Here is a 19,937-nt window from a genome sequence, read left to right as displayed (position 1 = left end):
AGAAGTCTAATACATTCAGTCTTTTTTTCCCAATATAGTCAGTTCAAATTTCAAGGCAACTATAAGTTTGTGTCCCGGCAAATTGTTCTGTCTCTTAGAACCAGAAACAAGGATTATGAATGTTTCAAATTTACATTTAGCCTCTTAGGACTGAATTTATTGCTTGTCTTGGCAATAAAACCACTCCTTCTTGGTTTTCCTCTTACCTCCTGTCTCAGGCTCCTTCGTAAGCTTCTCTTCTCAATAATCCTGGAGTATTGTTCCTGAGTTGTGCCCATGTTTGCTCATTGTAAGTTTCTGGATGAGCAGATCCTTTCCCAGAGTCAGCTGACATCTTTACAGTAAATGACTCCAGAGCCTCTGATTCCTCCAATCCAGGTTCTTTCCTGAGCTCTAGACCCTGAAATTGAATATTACACTGGATAACATCTGAATACCCTACTGGACCTCAAATTTAACTGTTCCTAAAACCTGTTCCTCCCCTCATAGTTTCTGTCTGGGTTACTAGCTAGATCATCTATATACTTGCAAAAAGTTATCTTTAATATGTTTCCCCTTCTCCTCATTCTATACTTTGCTTTTGCCTAAACACTTTGCCTTTCATTGCAATAGCAAAGGTATAGATGTGTTTGACTATATTACCGTAATGTTATTGCTGTTGTCTACTGAGAGTTGCCAGAGTGATTGTATACTATATATATCATATTTTCTCAGTCTTTTTAAAAAGATTTATTTATTTATTTGAGAGGTAGAGTTACAGACAGAGGGAAAGACAAAAATCTTACATCCACTGGTTCACTCCCCAAATGGCCGCAATGGCCAGAGCTGAGCTGATCCAAAGCCAGGAACCAGGAGCTTCTTCTGGGTCTCCCATGTGGATGCAGGGGCCCAAGCACTTGGACCATCTTCCACTGCTTTCCCAGGCCATTAGCAGGGAGCTGGATTGGAAGTAGAGCAGCTGGGACTTGAACAGTGCCCATATGGGATGCCAGTGCCACAGGCAGAGGCTTAACCTGCTACACAACAGCACTGGCCCCTCTCAGTCTTCTGATCGAAAGCTTTTTTGGGCTTATTATCTATATAATGATTACTGAATTCCTTAGTGTATTGTTTTTTTTTTAATTTATTTGACAGAGTTATAAACAGTGAGAGAGACAGAGAGAAAGGTCTTCCTTCCATTGGTTCACTCCCCAAATGGCTGCCACAGCTGCCGCTGCACTGATCTGAAGCCAGGAGCCAGGTGCCTCCTCTTGGTATCCCATGTAGGTGCAGGAGGCCAAGCACCTGGGCCATCCTCCACTGCCCTTCCTGGCCACAGCAGAGAGCTGGACCAGAAGAGGAGCAGCTGGGACTAGAACCCGGCGCCCATATGGGATGCCGGTGCCGCAGGTGGAGGATTAACCAAGTGAGCCATGGTGCCGGCCCCTGAATTCCTTAGTGTTTTTATGCAAGGTCTGTTAAAGCCTGGCTCCAATTTACTTTTCTAGCCTCATTCTTGATCTATTATACTTACCTTTAGCAGCATTGATCCTAAGTACACAGTACCTGTGTGTGTTTGCAAGTGCTATTTTGTGTACTTTACTTCCTTTCCAAATTTAGGAGCTCTTAATCCTTCAGAGTTCACCTTATGTGCCACTACTCTCTGAGGATCTCCCTGAAATCCCTCGTCTGCTGCCTGAGTGAATCATTTATTTTACTATTGCTCTTCTGTCACTTGGCCCTTCCCTGTTTCATATATCATACTACCTTGCAAGGATTGCAGTGTCTCTTTGTCCAAACTGTGAGACCTCTGAGAGCATGACTTTTATCTTATCTCTTCTGCTGCTTCTGCCCAGCACTCAACACAGCACCTGACACAGAATGTGCCTGTAGTGAATCTTTTCATTCATTCCATTTTTTAAAAGATTTATTTATTTATTGGAAAGTAAAGAGTTACACAGAGAGAGGAGAGGAAGAGAGAGAGAGAGGTCTTTCATCCACTGGTTCACTCCCCAGTTGGCTGCAACGGCTGGAGTTGTGCTGATCTGAAGCCAGGAGCCAGGAGCTTCTTGGTCTCCCACGTGGGTGCAGGGGCCCAAGGACTTGGGCCATCTTCTACTGCTTTCCCAGGCCATAGCAGAGAGCTGGATCGGAAGTGGAGCAGCCAGGATACTAACTGGCACTCATATGGGATACCTGCTCCACAGGCAGAGGCTTAGCCTACTATGCCACAGCGTCAGCCCCTGCTCCTTCCTTTTAAAACTGCATATCTGTAATGGGACAAAACTTTCTTTATATCCTTTAACAAAAAGAACAAATAACAGTAGATTAAATGAAGAAGCAGATATGACAATCCAATTAGAAACCACATATTAATGATATTTGCAAAAATGTAAAATAATGACAATTCTCAATGATTTTCAGAAAATATAATTTTAATAAAATATATTATTTATATTAACATATATATAATTTATATATTACTTTCATTTAAAATATACATAGTAGGTATGGTACCATGGTATACATAGTGGGTAAAGCTACCTCCTGAAACGCTGACATCCCATATGGGTACTGGTTCCTGTCCTGGCTGCTCCACTTCCAATTAATTCAATAATTAGCTTCCTGCTGATGCACCTGGGAAGGCAACGGAAGATGGCCCAAGTGCTTGGGCCCCTGGACCCATGTGGGAGACCCGGAAGAAGCTCCTGGTTCCTGGCTTCAGATCAGCCCAGCTCTGGCTGTTGCGGCCATTTGTGAAGTGAACCACTGGATGGAAGACATCTCTCTCTCTCTCTCTCCTTTTCTCTCTCTCCTTTTCTCTCTGTGTAACTCTTTCAAATAAATAAATATTTTTAAAGAGATGATTACAGAAATAGCTTTAGTCACTTAAATGAAATCCTCCTAAATAGCACTTAGTAATACACATTAGAAGGCTTGAATCTCCTAGAAATAGCTTCTGGTCATCTTATCCTAGACAGTGTGCATCTCGGATTGCAGAGCGATTAACAGTCTCGTCCAGGTGGAGCAGTTTGGTTTCTGACAGTCTAGGAAGGAGCAAAACTTCCCTTCTGAGCTCTGGATTTGACAGTAGAAATGTTGGAACCTGCTAAATATGCAGTTCTTATTTATGAAAGGGAGGAAGGAGAACTCGACATTTTGCGTGTTATATAATTCTTATAACAATACTCTGGGGTAAGTATTATCACTAGACTGTTTTTCATAGGAGGACACTAACAGCCAGTTCAAGGATGAGGATGATGCCAGTTTTCATTTATAGGAAGCTTATGAGTCAACTTGGACAAATACGATATTCTAAAGACATTTTAAAGTTTTTAAATTTTAAAATTATTTTAAAGCTGTAGGAGATTTCAAAAATAGTATAGAGAGCCTGTGTGCTTTTCCCTCACTTCCTGCCATATAATACTTACTCAAGAACACTTCAAGCACCTCAGAAACACCCATACCTATTAGCATTCCACTTTCTCTCAGTCCCAGAAACTACTAATTTGTCCTTATATATTCATTTATTCTAGATATTTCACTTAAATGAATCATACAATATGTGTCTGGCTTCTTTCATTTAGGATAATATTTTCTTCTTTATATTTTTAATTGACAAAATTGTATCCATTTATCCTATACAACATGTTATTTGGAACTGTGCATGGATTCAGATTTCATCCATGACATAGCATGTGTCAATACTTATAATCAGCTAGATAATATTTCATTCCATGGACAGGCCATGTCTTATTCATCCTGCATCAGTTGATGGACATTTGAGTTGTACTCACGTTTTGGCTGAAATAAATGCTGTTGTTAAGAACACTTTTGTTCATGTTTTTGCATGGACTTATGTTTTTAGTTTTCTTGGGTTTATATCTAGAAGTTTAATTGGTGAGTCACATGGAAACTCTATGCTTAGCTTTTTGAGGAACTTACAAACTAGTTTCCACAGGTGCTGGCCATTTCACATTCCTGCCCATAGTGTAGCCAGGACATCATGGCAAAGACTTGTGATTGCTCACTTTTGATAGGTACAGTCCTAGTGAGTATGAGGTAGTATCTCGGTGTGGATTTGATTTAATTTCCTTTAAGGACTAATTATATTAAACATGATTTCATTGCTTTATTGGCCATTTGTGTAGATTTATTTTATTTATTTGAAAGGTAGGGAGAGAGCAAGAGCGAGAGCATGCACGAGAGGGAGAGGGAGAGGGGGAGGGGGAGGGGAGGGAGAGGAGGGAGAGGGAGAGGGAGAGGGAGAGGGAGAGGGAGAGGGAGAGGGAGAGGGAGAGGGAGAGGGAGAGGGAGAGGGAGAGGTCTTCTAACCTGTGGCTTAGTCCTCTAATGGCCGCAGCTGCTGGGACTGGGCCAGGTGGGAGCCAACAGCCAGGAACCTCATTCTGGTCTCCCACATGGGTGCAGGGTCCCAAACACTTGGGCCATCCTCCACTGCTTTCCCAGGTTCATCATCAGGGAGCTGGATTAGAAGTGTAGCAGCTGGGATTTGAACCAGTGCTCACACGGGGTGCAGTCTGTACAGGCAGCAGCTTAACCTGCTGCAGTACAACACTGACTCCTTGTGTATCTTCTTTCAATAAATGTCTATTTAGATGTGTTCAACTCAAATGTTCATTGACTTGAACATTTGACTGGCCAAGCCATATAGTGATACTGGTTTTTTTTTATAAGAAAATTTTATTTTCTAGAACTATTTTAGGCTCACAGAAAAAGTGTGTGGAAGGTACAGAGAATTTCCCACATATCCTCCACCTCCAACACGTGCACAGCCTCTCCCACTCTCGTGTCCTGTACCAGAGTGGTACACTTGTGATAACCGATGAACCTATACTGACACATCATTATCACCTAAAGTCCATAGTTTACATTAGGTTTGCTCATTATGCTGCATATTCTATGAATTTGACCAGTTGCATAATGGCATGTATTCACCATTGCAATATCGTACAAGACACTATTCCCTGCCCTATACTGCTCATGCTCCCTCTGTTCTGTTCTTCCTTCACTCTCCATTAGCCGTAGAAAATGATTATCTTTTTTCTGGCTCCATAGTTTTACCTTTTCCAGAATGTCATATAGTTGGAATCAAGTAATGTGTACCTTTTCCAGGTTGACTTCTTCTACTTAGTAATATGCATTTATATTTCCTCCATGTCTTTTTATGACTTAATAGCTCATTTTTTAAAACTAATTATTTATTTATTTTTAAAGATTTATATTATTTTGAAAGCCAGAGTTGCAGAGAGAGAGGGAGAGACAGAGATAGCAAGATCTTCCATCCACTGGTTCACTTGCCAGATGGCTGCAATGGCCAGTGCTGGGTCAGACTGAAGCCAGGAACCAGGAACTTCTTGTGGGTCTCCCATGTGGATAGCAGGGGCCCAAGTACTTGGGCCATCTTCTGCTACTTTTCCTGGGCCATTAGAAGGGAGTTGGGTTAGAAGCAGAGCAGTCTGAACATGCATGAACTGGTGCTCATGTTGCAAGTGGAGGCATTACTGGCTATGCCACAGTGGCAGTCCCTAGATTTGTTTATTTATTTGAATGGCAGGATGTCAGAGAGAGGAAAGTCACAGAGATAGAGACAGAGGGGGGAGAGAGAGAGAGAGAGAGCAAGAGTGAGTACCCAACAGCCATGAACCAAAGCCAGGAGCCAGGAATTCCATCCCAGTCTCCCATAAGGGTGGCAGAAGCATATGGGCCATCCTCTAATGCCTTCCCAGGTGCGTTAACAGGAAGTTGGATTGGAAGCAAAGCAGCCGGGACTTGAACCAACACTATGATATGGAATGGTGGCCTTGTAAGCTGCGACTTAACTGGCTGTGTCACAACACCAGCCCAGCTCCTTTTTTTTTTTTTTTTAGATTTATTTATTTATTTGAAAGTCAGAGTTATGCAGAGAGAGGAGAGGCAGAGAGAAAGAGAGGTCTTCCATCGCTGGCTCACTCCCCAATTGGCCGCAAAGGCCAGAGCTGCACCCATCCAAAGTGAGGAGCCAGGAGCTTCTTGTGGGTTTCCCACATGGGTGCAGGGTCCCAAGGACTTGGGCCATCTTCTACTGCTTTCCCAGGCCACAGCAGAGAGCTGGATCAGAAGTGGAGCAGCTGGGGCTAGAACCGGCGCCCATATGGGATGCTGGCACTTGCAGGCAGCGGCTTTACCCGCTACACCACAGCACTGGCCCCGCTCCTTTCTTTTTAGCACTGGATAATATTCCATTGTCTGCTGTACCTACCACACTTACGAATTCACTCCTCCATTGAAGGGACATCTTGGTTGCTTCCACGTTTTGGCAATTACAAAGCTGACATAAACATCTGTGTACAGATTTTGTATGGAGGTTAAGTTTTTGATTTATCTGGGTAAATACCAAGGAATTTATGTATTGTATGAGTATGTTTAAAAGAAACTGCCAGGATGTCTTCTAAAGTGACTGCAGCATTTTGCATTCCCACCAGCAATGAAAAGTTCCTCATCAGCATATGATGTTGAGTTTCTTTTCATATGCTCAGTTATCACCTGTAGATCTCCTCTGGGGAATGTATACTCAGGTTTTTTTTGGTTTGTTTGTTTGTTTTTCCTGAGCTGTTTGTTCTCTTCTTGTTAAATAATGAATTCTTTGTCTATTTTGGATAACAAATGGTTCTTTTGCAAATACTTTCTCTCAGACTGTGGCTTATTCTTTAATTGTCTTTATATTGTCTTTGGCACATCAGAAGTTTTTAAAAGAAATTACTAAAGTCCAGTTTGTCAGTTATTTCTTTCAAGGATCATACCTTTGTTATTGTATGTAAAAAATCTTTACCAAACCCAATGCCATCTACATTTTCTTCTATGTTCTCTATTATGAGTTTTTTGGGTTTGCATGTAAATTTCTCCTTTGTCATCTCCTTTGTGATCAGAGAACACATATTGTGTGATTTCAACTGTTAAATTTACTGAGGCTTCTTTTTGTGCCTAACATATGGTGTATTCTAGAGAATGTCCTTGTGAACTTGAGAATTATTTATTTTCCCGGTAGAAATATGTAAGACTGTTCTATAGGTATATGTTAGGTCTAGTTGGTTTGTAATGGTGTTAAGTCTCCCATTTGTTTTTGGATTTTATTTCTGCTATTGTTTCCATTAATTGAAAGTACAATATTGAAATCTCTATTTTCTGTTGACTTTTTATGACTTAATTTCTGTGAAGTTTTTCTTCATTTATTTTTTTGTTTCTGTTGTTTGGTGATTGTATATTTATAATTGTTATGCATTTCTGATGATTTGATTCTTTCATTATTATAAAGTTGCGTTTTCCCCCTATGGTCACAAATATTGTTTTAACATATATTTTTAACAGCTATTGCTTTTTGGATTACTGATTGCGTAGTTTATTTCTGTTGATTAAATGTTTCCTTTGTCTTACTCATAACTGGTTTAAAATAATATAATGTTGACAACTCTGGAGATTAGATCCTTCCCTTTTCCTTGGAATTTGTTGTGGTTGGTTTTGTTGTTCACATACTCACTTTTTGGATTAATTCTTTAAGTCTATATTCTTAGTTATCTGAAGCCACTTAAGTCTCTGGTTGGTTAGCTAATGATTAGATGGTAACTTCATTAAACAGTTTCAACCAAAAAGGCTTCTAGTCTTTGCTGAAGTGCTTTGTGTATGAGTTGAGATATGCCTCTCAATGCTCACCCAGGCAGTTTACAGTTTTACCTTACCTTTGTCTTCCTGCTTGTGCAGAACCTCAAAGATACCCAGAGATGAGAGATTAGGAACTTTTCAAGTCCATCATGGCCATCCACACAGCCCAGACATGCATGCATCTCTTTGTATGTACATGTTTTCCTAGATTACCAATAATATATTGTAGCCTTTGAATGCACATAGCGATGTGGGTGAATTTTGCAAACACTGTGTAGACTTAAATAAGCAGACCAATATATTCTGTACGGTTTCATTTTTATGAAGCTCTAGAAGAATAGTGATGAAAAGCACATTGGTATGCACACATCAGTTAATCCTGTTCACATTTTGCCTCATTCCCAGAAAGCTTCAAAGTGCCCTAAAAGCATTATCTAGCTGCATTTTGACATGAGTAAGGAAGAAAGAAAGAAGAAAACATAGAAGATGTATGCATAAATTAGAAGGTGATGGAGAGAGAACTCTCCAATATAGCCTGAAAAATTATGACATGGTGACATGATGAATGACAATAGGGAGGATAGAAGGATGAGTTTACATGGTTTGAAGTGATATGGTAAATTTTAGGATGATAAGGAGATCAGTGTTCCACACACAAATATTACTAGGTTATATGCTGGTTCTTTGGAATCCGGAAGTCACCTGTCTCACTTATTTTTCTAAAGCATATGAGGCTTTCTTGACACTTCTCTTTATTATATAGAGACCAAATATGAGGGTACTTCAAAAAGTCCATGGAAAAGTAGAATTAAAAGATGTTTACTTTGTTGCAAAATTCTGGAAATCCATAGTTTTTTGTATTTCCATGAACTTTATTTATTTACTTTTAAAGATTTGTTGATTTATTTGAAAGTCAGAGCAACTGAGAGAGAAAGGGAAAGGGAAAGAGAGAGAGAGAGAGCGAGCAAGCGAGCGCAAGCTTCCATCTACTGGTTCATCCCCCAAATGCCTGCAACAGCCGGGTCTGGGCCAGGCTGAAACCAGGAACTAGCAACGCCATCTGGGTCTCCCATGTGGGTGGCAGGGACACAAGTATTTGGGCCATCTGCTTCTGCTTTCCCAGGCACATTAGCAGGGAGCAGGATAGGAAGCAGAGCGGCTGGGACTCGAACCTGTGCTTTGATATGGGGTGCCAGGTCTCAAGCGGCAGCCTAATTTGCTACACCACAACACTGTGCCCTATATGAAGCTTTTGAAGACTCCATTTATGTTGTGCATGGATTTCAAAATTATTGTGCCAAAATCTTTCCATTCTTTCTGTGAACATTTTGAAGTTCCTTTGTATGTGGGATCCTCTTTCCTTGAGGACTTAATTTATGCTTGTTCATATTTTTGAATAGGATTTATATACATTGTTTCATTTCTGTTGTTTCATCATGTGCCTATAGAAATATCTACCTTTGTATAGTTGGGAAGAGTAAATGAAAATGTTTGTGGAAAGTCCTTCAAAAACTTTGAAGCCATGTGCATTACAAGGTAGTATTTAGAAGGCCAGAAGTCTGGAAAAGAGATTGGTGCAGATAATGAAAAAGGGGAATGAATGCAACTCCTTCCACACCTTTACTCACAAAGTACTATAAGAGTTGAAATGATCAAATGACTCTGGAAGAAGAATGATTAATAACTCTACCTTGCTTGGCTAAAGTAAATTTTTGGATATCCTGGTATGTGTAGAAGAACAATGTCATGAATACTTTTATTTAATTTCCCTGAGTGAAAAAGAAATCAGATGAGGAATTCTGGGCCTGCCCATTTTTGCTGTTGACTGAGGAGGCCGGGGACATTGATCATTTTCCAGACATGGAACCAGTTTTGTGTTCCCCTTGCTGATGAAATATAGAAGGCTTTGGGAGATACGCATGCCCCTCTCACATTTATGAGGCCCGGGTTTGAAATGGAAAATGTGATTCTAGAGTGGAGAAATTGTGAGAAGCCATGAGTGTGGTCTGAAGTCCCCAGACCTTTGTTGTTGTTGTTTTCAGTGACGTGTTAAAGAGCCAAGAGTCCAAATTCTGAAAATAAGTCCTTTTGGAAATGGGACAGAGACAAAATAGTAATAAAATTTTTGCATGGGTTCCTGTTCCATCCAAATGCCTGAAACTGTTTGTGTCACCATTTACCTTAACCTGAGAGCAAATGCTCAGACTCAAAAGCTTATATACCTTATAGATGTAAAAGGAGAAGGAAGATGAGGAGAATGAAACTAGGGAGTGCAAAAAGAAATAGGAAACAGAAAATAAAAGTAACCAAGAAGCCTGAGCGTTTCTAGAAGATGGTCTAATGGATTATCCTAGTTGGTGAGAGCAGTGTTCCTCAAAATTTATTTTGTAAAATTTTATGTATTTTATTTATTTGAAAGGCAGAGAGAGAGAGAGAGAGAGAGAGAGAGAGAGAGAGAGAAGAGGAGAGGAGAGGAGAGGAGAGGAGAGGAGAGGAGAGGAGAGGAGAGGAGAGGAGAGGAGAGGAGAGGAGAGGAGAGGAGAGGAGAGGAGAGGAGAGGAGAGGAGAGGAGAGGAGAGGAGAGGAGAGGAGAGGAGAGGAGAGGAGAGGAGAGGAGAGGAGAGGAGAGGAGAGGAGAGGAGAGGAGAGGAGAGGAGAGGAGAGGAGAGGAGAGGAGAGGAGAGGAGAGGAGAGGAGAGGAGAGGAGAGGAGAGGAGAGGAGAGGAGAGGAGAGGAGAGGAGAGGAGAGGAGAGGAGAGGAGAGGAGAGGAGAGGAGAGGAGAGGAGAGGAGAGGAGAGGAGAGGAGAGGAGAGGAGAGGAGAGGAGAGGAGAGGAGAGGAGAGGAGAGGAGTCTTAGATTTCCCTTCTGTTGGTACACTGCCTCCCCCACCTTCCAAATGCCTGCAATGGCCAGGACCAGACCAAAGTCAGGAATCTAGAACTTAACTGAGTCTTTCACGAGGGTGTGGTGGCAGGGACCCACCCCCTTGAGCTGTCCCGGGAAGTGCATTGGCAGGAAGCTGGGGCAGAGAGAGGAACCAGGACTTGAGCCCAAATACTACAATATGGGATGTGGGCCTATGAAGTGGAGAGTTAAACCTGCTGTGCCAAATGCCTATGGCACCCTTCCCCCAACTTTAAAGGGCATGTGAATCCCCTAGAGATTTTTATCAAAATTTTATTTCCTAGGTTTAGGGTGAAGCCAGGCTATGGTGCATTTCCTTCAGGCTCTCAGATGGTGATGATGTTGCTGGCCTGAGAACTACATTGGAGTAGCAAGGTCAAGAGTGTGTGGCTGGACGTCTCGCTGAAAGTCAGTCTTAACAATTTCAATAAAGATAGGTTTTCATAAATATAACTAATACTTCTTTTTATACTGTTATTAAATTTCTATATACTACCATTTGAAATCATTAACCAAAAAGAAAGGCATTTGTCTGGCCATGTCACCATGATTTTTTTTTTTTTCACTCATTGCTTGTTTGGTTAGGTCCCTTGGCAAATACTTTGTGAACAAGTTAAATCTGTTCCTCTGCTAGACAGTATCCTAGCCCAGGCTGCCATCTGGTGAATGTGCAGAACATCCAGGTGGTAGGCGTGTAGTCATGGAAAGGGCCCTGGGGAGGCAGAGAGACCACCTGTCTTCTAGTTCTAGCTGTCCCAGCTACTCCAGGATCTTGAGCTGTACAGCTATACAATGGAGCTGTTTTTCGCTTTGTAGAATGATTATAGATGTTTGTTTCATCAGAGATCACAACGCATCTAGACCTTTGCTGATAAAGGGCACTCAGTAAATACTTAAGGAGACCCTCTTAAAAGTATCACTAAATAGTTTCATATCTTCCAGGCTTTGGCCAGAATAAGTTGAAAAGGAAGGGGGGTTGAGGATGGAAAACATCCTTTGTAAAAAGGACTTCACTAATCTGTCCCCTCTCCTTTACCTCTTGTGGCTTTAGTTGCTCAAACTTTGTTCTACTGAAGGTCTAATGGGTTAGCTGTTTAGCTGCATTAAATGCAGGTTGCTTCCCTCAGGGAGCAGGATCCCTTGTTTTATGAGAAAATCGGTCAAAGGACGTTAATGTTGACCATTTCTCCTGTTTGCCCTCCTTTGCAGATTACTCCTCTGCTGTTCAGAAATTTTCCCAGACACTGCAATCATTTCAGTTTGATTTCATCGGAGACACTCTGACTGATGATGAGATTAACATTGGTAAGTCTTCAGCTCCATGTGACCATGTGCCTCTCCAGGGAGGTCTGAGACCGTGCAGCCTCCTTGGTCTGAGGGCACAGAGCACCTGGACATCTTCATTGCCTGTGGCCCAGTGCCAAGCCCCTGGGAAGCTGCTAAGGAAGGATGGATAAGGAAACATTGCCTGCCAGTCCCATTTCTCCCTCCTGCAACAGCAATCCAAAGATATCTGTTAAACCTCCACTGGGGCCTGTGACTCAGTCTGCATGGGAACTTTGCCTTAAAGTATTTAATACATGAAAATAGCTATTTTCATAGAGGATTAACTAGGCCGATTTTTTTCTGCTTATTTTCCAAAGTGATTCCAAATCAGATTCCTTTAAGGGACATATCCTCCTAGAATGTTTACAATTATGTATGTATAACTTTTCAGGCAGCAAGAGTTTTGGCATCTCTTTTGGTAACTGAGTTTAACAAATTGCTGTATTAGCTGTGTGATCTTGGCCTAGCTGTTTCCCCTCCTAGACTCTCAGTCTTGTTTTTCTTGTAGAATGGAGTTACTATATCTCTCTCAAAGATGTTAAAGAGGAGATTGAATGGTGGAAGCTAAAAGAACTTTGTGGTTATATTAGTTGTTATAAAATTAAACCAAGGGTCAACTAACTATGGCCCTTGAGCCAAATCCAACTCTTAAGCTGTTTTTGCAAGTGAAATTTTATTGGAATACAGGCACACCCATTCTTAATATTATCCATGGGTGTTTTTGCAATACAACAGCAGCATTGGGTAGTAGTGACAGAGACTGGGTGACCTGTAAAAGTCTAATATATTTACCTTCTTGCCACTTAACAAAAACTTTATTGACCCTTGATTTAAAGGATTAGTGGAAAGCATTTGCTAGATGAGGAAAATGAGCCACAGAACTGTTATGAATGATGTAATATTACTGGAAAAACAACTCGATGTTAAATTTATAATCTCCAGAATGAAAACCTAAAAATATGTTGATGTTAAAGAATGCCTGTTGTAATAAATTTGAATGATATATACAAGTATAAAATTGCTTATAATGATAAGATATTCCTGTATAGAAGCAATGTATTGGCCATACTGCTATATGATCTCTTAAGTCTTTTCTTGTAAATGTATCTTTTCTTTGTATGCAATTTAGTTGATACTTAATACATTATTTTTATCTTTTCAGCCTAGCATTTTTGTCATAAGAATTTTCCTATGTCATTTAAAATTTTGTGTGCGTCTCATGTGGGGCAAGGACATTATTCTGTTCATTGCTGTTTGCCCAGCACAAAGGGATACCTGCCATAATGTAGATGCTCAATACATGTTTTCTGAATGAATGGATAGTAGATTTTTTTGAGTTTCACTGTTATAGGAAATAGAATATTTTAACAAATCATTGGACATTTAGCATGTTTCCAATTTTTAATATTTTACGTAGTACTGAAATTACTATTTTTATATATGTGATTCAGATTGGTAAGTGACTTGGTTAAATGACTCTGCATAGCTAGTGAGGTAAATATTTTCTAGTTCATTCTGTGTCTGCAAATCTGTCTTGACCCAAGGGTATGACTCATTTAAAAGTTAATATCATGGGTTGTGGAGTTAGACAGCCCAAATTGAACATAAATAACTTATTAGCTGTGTAACCTTGGCGAGCAACTTTACCTCTCTGAATGGTAATTTTTGGCATGTGTAAAATGGTGATGAAGTCATCCAGGCCACGTGTACGTAGTGGTTAAACAAATGTTATCTAGTTCAACATTACTGTCACTGTAAGATTTAATTTCTTTGTATTTCTATCTTAAAATAACTGTTACTTGACTCTTATTTGGTGACTTTGGAGATTGGGGGATACATGGTACATGGAATGCCTCCTTTTTTTTTTTTTTGCTAGAAAGGTCTGACTCTGAACAGGTGCCCATTGGCCCCAAAGACAGCCAACAAAGCTGAGAGACTTTCTCCTGTCATGCTTTATGTTGAACTTTGTGTTTCAACTCCCTCAGCTCTGTGAAGTTCAACAGAAATGTGAACAAGTGCAATGCAGGAAAAACGATGTGTGAGCTTGTACATAGTAACTTATAAAGAAGCATACAAATGACTCGCTGTTGCTGCCAGGTGCCTTGGGTGTCTGTGGCCTTCACGAGGGCTTCTGGTTGTGATGTCTTTGCTTCTTAGTGTATGATTTACAATAACTCTTTAACTCTGTTACCATTTGCCTGCCAACCTCTGAGACTCCTAGTTATCATCTGACTATTGCTCTTAGGGGCACTGACTAAATGAACTCTTATTAAAGGGGACTGGCTGAAGAGAGACTTTGAGATTTCATTGGCCTGCATGGTCATTGTCCTGGTTGAATCTGTCATTTTGAAAGCTGGGACTTGTGGTAGTGAGAAGAAGAGCCAGTGCTCCCAACAGCTGAGGCTGAAGTTCTTTGGAGGCTTTGTGAAGAAATCCATTGTGGGGGCTCTTCTGGGAGTCTATTGTTGGGAAAGAACAGTTGCTTTGGAAGCTAAGATAGCAGAGTATGTGGTGCCTGCCAATTGCCAACTCTATTGGCCCCACTCAGTACATTGTCTCTTTCATTAGAAAAACTGGTGAAAGTACAGTTTAGGATGAAATTTTTGATTGTGCTTTCAGATTTCCCATTACGTGTGCAGGGGGCCTTTCCCCAGCAAGTTTTTCATGAGGACTCCAAGAGGTGACCCAATAGCATTAACCCTGTTGTTGGTACCAGTTATTTAGCAGAGTTGACAGTGATTCCCAGAGTGCATGAGGAAAGCTTGAGACTTCTCTGAAGAATACCTTTCCTGGATGATCATTTCAGGGTGGATGCTGAACACCATGTACATTGGGGACAAGTAAGAGGGGATAAATCACTGCTTTGACCATGAAATTTGTCACTGCTATATATCAAGACAGCTGTGCTTTCAATTGAAATTCACTAGCCTTTTCTGTATGTTTAAGGCTCAGTAACCAAAGAGAATCCCAGTTGTTTTAGGGAGTCATGTGTCTACTTCAGATTTGAGTTTCATCTTTTATCTATGGGATCTTGGCAATGTTCCTTGAGCTTGCTGAGCCTCTGTTTTCCTTATCTGTAAAATGGAGAGTATGATCTATAGGAAAAGGTTGTGAAGAGTAGATAAGACAACATATATGTCAGAAACTATATGTAAACAATTTAGCTTAAGGTCTGGCCTATAGTTGGTGCTCAGTAATTCGCAGTTGTTATTGATTGTACTAGGAAGGTGGTAGAAGCTCATTTGTGGAAGCAATTGTTGACTTGAAACCACAATTTTCTAATTAACTACAAAAGGAAAATGGAGAATCATAAAATGTTAGTGTTGGCAGGTACGTTAGAGAATGTCTATTTCAGTTTTTTCTAATACAATTTTATACCAGAATCACCTTGGGATCTTGTTGATTCAGAGTTTCAGAACCTATCTTACACCAAAAGAACCAGGTCTAAGAACCTGAATCTCCAAGAAAGTGTAGGTCCCCAGCCTTTTTAAGAATATTTTTATGTATTTATTGAGAGGTAGAGTTACAGAAAGTAGGAGGGCAGAGAGAAAGTTCTTCCATCCGCTGGTTCACTCCCCAAATGGCCGCAACAGCCGGAGCTGAGCCAATCTGAAGCCAGTAGCCGGGAGCTTCTTCCATGTCTCCCACGTGGGTCCAGGGGCCCAAGCACCTGGGCCATCTTCCACTGCTTTCCCAGGCCACAATAGAGAGCTGGATCAGAAGAGGAGCATCTGGGAATTGAACAGGCACCCATGTGGGATGCTGGCACCACAGGTGGAAGCTTAGCTCATTACACCACAGCACCCAAGGTCCCCAATTTTTACATGGTCATCAATGAGCATATTGGATCCCTAGGATATATTTTATGCTTTTTCAAACTGTACTGCTTGCATCCTTAATGTCTTCCATCCACCAAAGCTCAAATGAAGCAGCTGTTTGTATTGAGTATCCATGTAAGAATTTGCTTGAAGATTGGAATTTGCAAATTTAAAAAGAGAAACTGATAATTTTAGAGTGCTTACTAAATAATAACTGTTCTGAGCACTTTACATACATGAGAGAGAGATGAGAGAATACACACACACCCCGGTGTCAGGGTCTCAAGCCCAATGCTAGCCCCTGACCAGCAGGGGCAGCGCAAGCACTCCACCAAGGGGAGAGGTAAGGTCGCTGGGTCATGAACACACCACAAGCACCAGTGAGTTCTTTCAAAGCAGGAACTACTTTATTGAGGAAGCCTACAGGCTTATAAAGCTTAGGAAGGAAGGACATGCGCAGTAGGAGAGCCAATCAGTAAAAAGGTCATGCAGGCACAGGTGGACCACGCACAGGGCACCTTAAGTATAGGGATCATGCACTGTCCTCGTGTCCAAACTAAAGGGGACCTATCCCTGCCTAGGCAGCCACAGGCATGCCCCTGGAACATCCACCAGGCACCGTATTGTAATGGAGATTTTAGGCAATGCCCAACATTTCCCCCTTTTTGTTTTATATTAAAGAGAGAAAGAGGAACTGAGCAGAGAGTGTGCCTGTCTTAGGTTGTCCCCTCTGACTGGAATTAGCCCTTTAAGGAGCATGTCTGTCTTAGGTTGTCCCCCTCTGGGGACTTTGACTACTACTCCAGCTGTTAGGGGCTGCCCCAGGGGATCTTACCCATCATTGGCTACCACCTCAGCAACTCAGGGTATGATGTATTACACCTCTACATCTTGGCAGTGGCTGTGGGTGGATGTATAGGGTTCCCAATCTGGCGCTTAAAGAGCGGCATAACCAGGTTCCTGAAGAGTGGCATATTGTTGTCGGACCACCATTAACTGGACCTCAGCGATGCGTTCTTAGACAAATTTGCAAGGACAATGGAGACCAAGGGGCCCACAAGGGGGAGGAGATAAAGAAGCTATCCCTCAAGGCCCGACCACAGGTAACTAGAGCTTCAAGGTCTTCTTGGAGGGGTCTTGATCTTGTCCTGGAGGATGCCGGAGTGATTAGCATAAAAGCAGCACTCCTGCTGTACCTGGTAGCTTTGGGATCCACATGGAAGGAAGGCCTATACTTCCGGGAATGGAGAAGTCCCTACCTGTACTAGCGGGGAAGAAAAGTCCTTGTCAAGGTCCCTGCGGGTGCCTAAAGGTCAACCAATGAGGATCAGACCCACCTCACCCTGTAACCCCCATGCCCTGAATCTATAAAAGGAGCTCTCCCAATCTCTGATGCGCGACTCCCCCCCCCCACCCCGCTCTGTTGGGACCGGGGAACCTCGCCCGGGAGCGGAACCCCAATACAAGCCTGTGAATTAATTGATTCGTCTGCCTGGGAAGATGTGTTACGCGCCGGACACCTTGCAGTACCATGTTGATCCAGTCACAATGAGGCAGAGAGTCCAATATGGTCTTTTTATCCCTGTAAGAGAAAAGAAAAATCACTCCTCAGGAGGGGGTCCTCCTGGGTGACCTTCTTTGGCAGAGGGGGGGTATTTAAGGTTTCTCACAGGTACCCATAGGGGATTGGAATTCCCCTGAGGGTAGACACATCCAAATCCTCTACCAGCGCCTATCAGTGGGTCTGGTCCTCGCCAGCATCCCGTTAGTGGGTCCTTCCATTTTACCCTAACCAAAAGGTAGGGTGCTTGGAGGGACCAATGTTTGTGAAAGGCTGACAAGGGCTCATGTTTTGGAAAATTTAAAATGAGCATGGCCATTTGTAGCTGGTCTTGTGGGGGTTTGATTCCCCCTTTTTGTTTTATAAGTTGGTCTTTTAAAATTTTATTTTGTTTTCTGATGATTGTATGTCCTTGTAGGTTGTGAGGAATTTTAGTAGAGTGTTGAATCATTTTATATCTTGGCAGCACTTTTTTTTTGACAGGCAGAATGGACAGTGAGAGAGAGAGACAGAGAGAAAGATCTTCCTTTGCCGTTGGTTCACCCTCCAATGGCCGCTGCGGCCGGCGCACCACGCTGATCCGATGGCAGGAGCCAGGTGCTTCTCCTGGTCTCCCATGGGGTGCAGGGCCCAAGGACTTGGGCCATCCTCCACTGCACTCCCTGGCCACAGCAGAGAGCTGGCCTGGAAGAGGGGTAACCGGGACAGAATCCGGTGCCCTGACCAGGACTAGAACCCGGTGTGCCGGCGCCGCAAGGCAGAGGCTTAGCCTAGTGAGCTGCGGCACTGGCCGGCAGCACTTTTAATTTAAACATCCTGATTGGTTATTATTTCTGTAAGATGAGATATATATATCTTCTGACATCTCCAGGGGCTCTCTGGAGATACCAAAAGTTTAGAGAATTTAGAACTTTGATTTTTAGAAAGTATGTTAAAGGTGCCGAGAGAACTTAAGAGTATTTGGTTAAAATAGAATTTTTTAACATCCTGAAATGAAAGCCATTTATTTAGTCAGGGCAATTTGACACTTTTAGACCAGATTTAATTATAATGATATTTAACATAGCTTTTTAAGACTTAATGTTTTTTATTAATTTAAACTTACCATAGACAGTAAAGTACACAATAGATTACCATGGCAGAACATGAATTTTATGTCTTTTTATTGTCGAATAAACCAAAAATAAAAAAACCTTGAACATGAGTTAGCACACGAAATTATCACATAACTCAGAACTATTTAATAGAGTCAAAAAAGAGCTTACAGGACCTAACTCTAGAAATGGCAGAGTAACCAATGTTTAACCTGAGCATTTTAACCGATGCTGTGGGCTAGATCTGATTAGATTTAAGGTAATCACTTAAACATTAAAAACAGGCAAATAACGTAAACTTTGCATTGTAGTTTTTTAAATCAAGACTCACTCAGTACTAGTAATAGAAAAACACGAAACCTTCAAGACACGTGCAAACTCTCATCAAATTAGTTAGCTACAGCAGCACAGAAAAGAGCTGATCATCAGTATATGAGCCCATTGCTGAGGTTTCCATTAACTGCAAAGGGAAAGACCCATCAGGTTGGAAAGGGTTAATGGATTAAGATTTTTGCTCCCTTAGGTAAGGCCAGCAGTAGCCAAAGGCATGCCCCCCCTCCTAGTGAGGAGAGGTATTGAATTGGAAATGGGGAGAAAAAAAGCAGCCCTAGGGAGTGCTCTCCCTAGAGATATCTGGCCCACAGGCCGCATTGACTGGAAGAGAATGCAGAGAAAGGCCGTGGTCCCCCATTTACAGGGAAGACTGCGCATGCCAGGGCCTAGCTAGACTGGCCATAGGGTTGGGTAGGTGCGCTGTTTTACAAGATGGCGGCGGGCGATCCAAGGGAGGGGAATATCCATAAAGGGGTGGCCACGTGGGCACCATTAGGTCGGGTGTCCCCTCTGTAATTGGAGGCATGGTGGGTTGAGTTAGCGCTGGGCCTTTAGGGGTTATTGCCACGCCTGAGGGCTCTACCTGAGTTTCAGCTGCCTCTGGGGATTTATGAGTCTCCTGACTGTTCCTCATTAAAGGCCACCCAGCCCATCTGTTTTCTATCAATGGGCTTAGGTGTGTAAGGTTTGTGTGGCTTTAAGCCTTGAGTCTTTAGTATGTATCTCAGCGCCTTAGGCACTGGGTCCTCAAACTCAGCATGAGATTGCCCCATCCTTTCGGGGATACCTTACATCGAGAGAGCCTCGATTAGCCATGTCTGCCAGTACTTTTACTTAGGCTGGAGTCAGTCCTTCTTTAGGGCTTGTTCGAGCTCATCGTGCCCCACATTGGTTGCCACTTGTTGGGGTTTCAAGCCCAATGCTAGCCCCTGACCAGCAGGGGCAGTGCAAGCACTCCCCAACAAGGCGAACGGGAGAGGTCAGGTCGCCCAGTGATGAACACACCACAAGCACCCGTGAGTTCTGTCGAAGCAGGAACTGCTTTATTGAGGAAGCCTACAGGCGTACAAAGCTTAGGAAGGACATGCGCAGTAGGGGAGCCAATCAGTGAAAAGGTCATGCAGGCACGGGTGGACCACGCACAGGGGCACCTTAAGTGTCCACGTGTCCGGAACTAAAGCGGACCTATCCCTGCCAGTGGTCTGATTGCTGCAGCCACAGAAATGCCCCTCAAACATCCACCAGGCGCCATATTGTAATG

General features: G+C 42.4%; 1 protein-coding gene across 1 annotated transcript in view; it reads left to right on the top strand.

Moving 5' to 3' along the window:
- Positions 1-19,937, top strand: part of OPHN1 (oligophrenin 1) — a 363,857-nt gene that overhangs the window by 107,239 nt on the left and 236,681 nt on the right. Inside the window, exon 3 of the mRNA XM_051827157.2 lies at positions 11,754-11,849. Coding sequence (XP_051683117.2) covers positions 11,754-11,849 — 96 coding nt within the window. The remainder of the gene's footprint in view (positions 1-11,753; positions 11,850-19,937) is intronic.

The sequence above is a fragment of the Oryctolagus cuniculus genome, chromosome X, assembly GCF_964237555.1.
Source record: "Oryctolagus cuniculus chromosome X, mOryCun1.1, whole genome shotgun sequence".
NCBI lineage: Eukaryota > Metazoa > Chordata > Mammalia > Lagomorpha > Leporidae > Oryctolagus > Oryctolagus cuniculus.
This window is presented reverse-complemented; position numbering and strand designations above follow the sequence as displayed.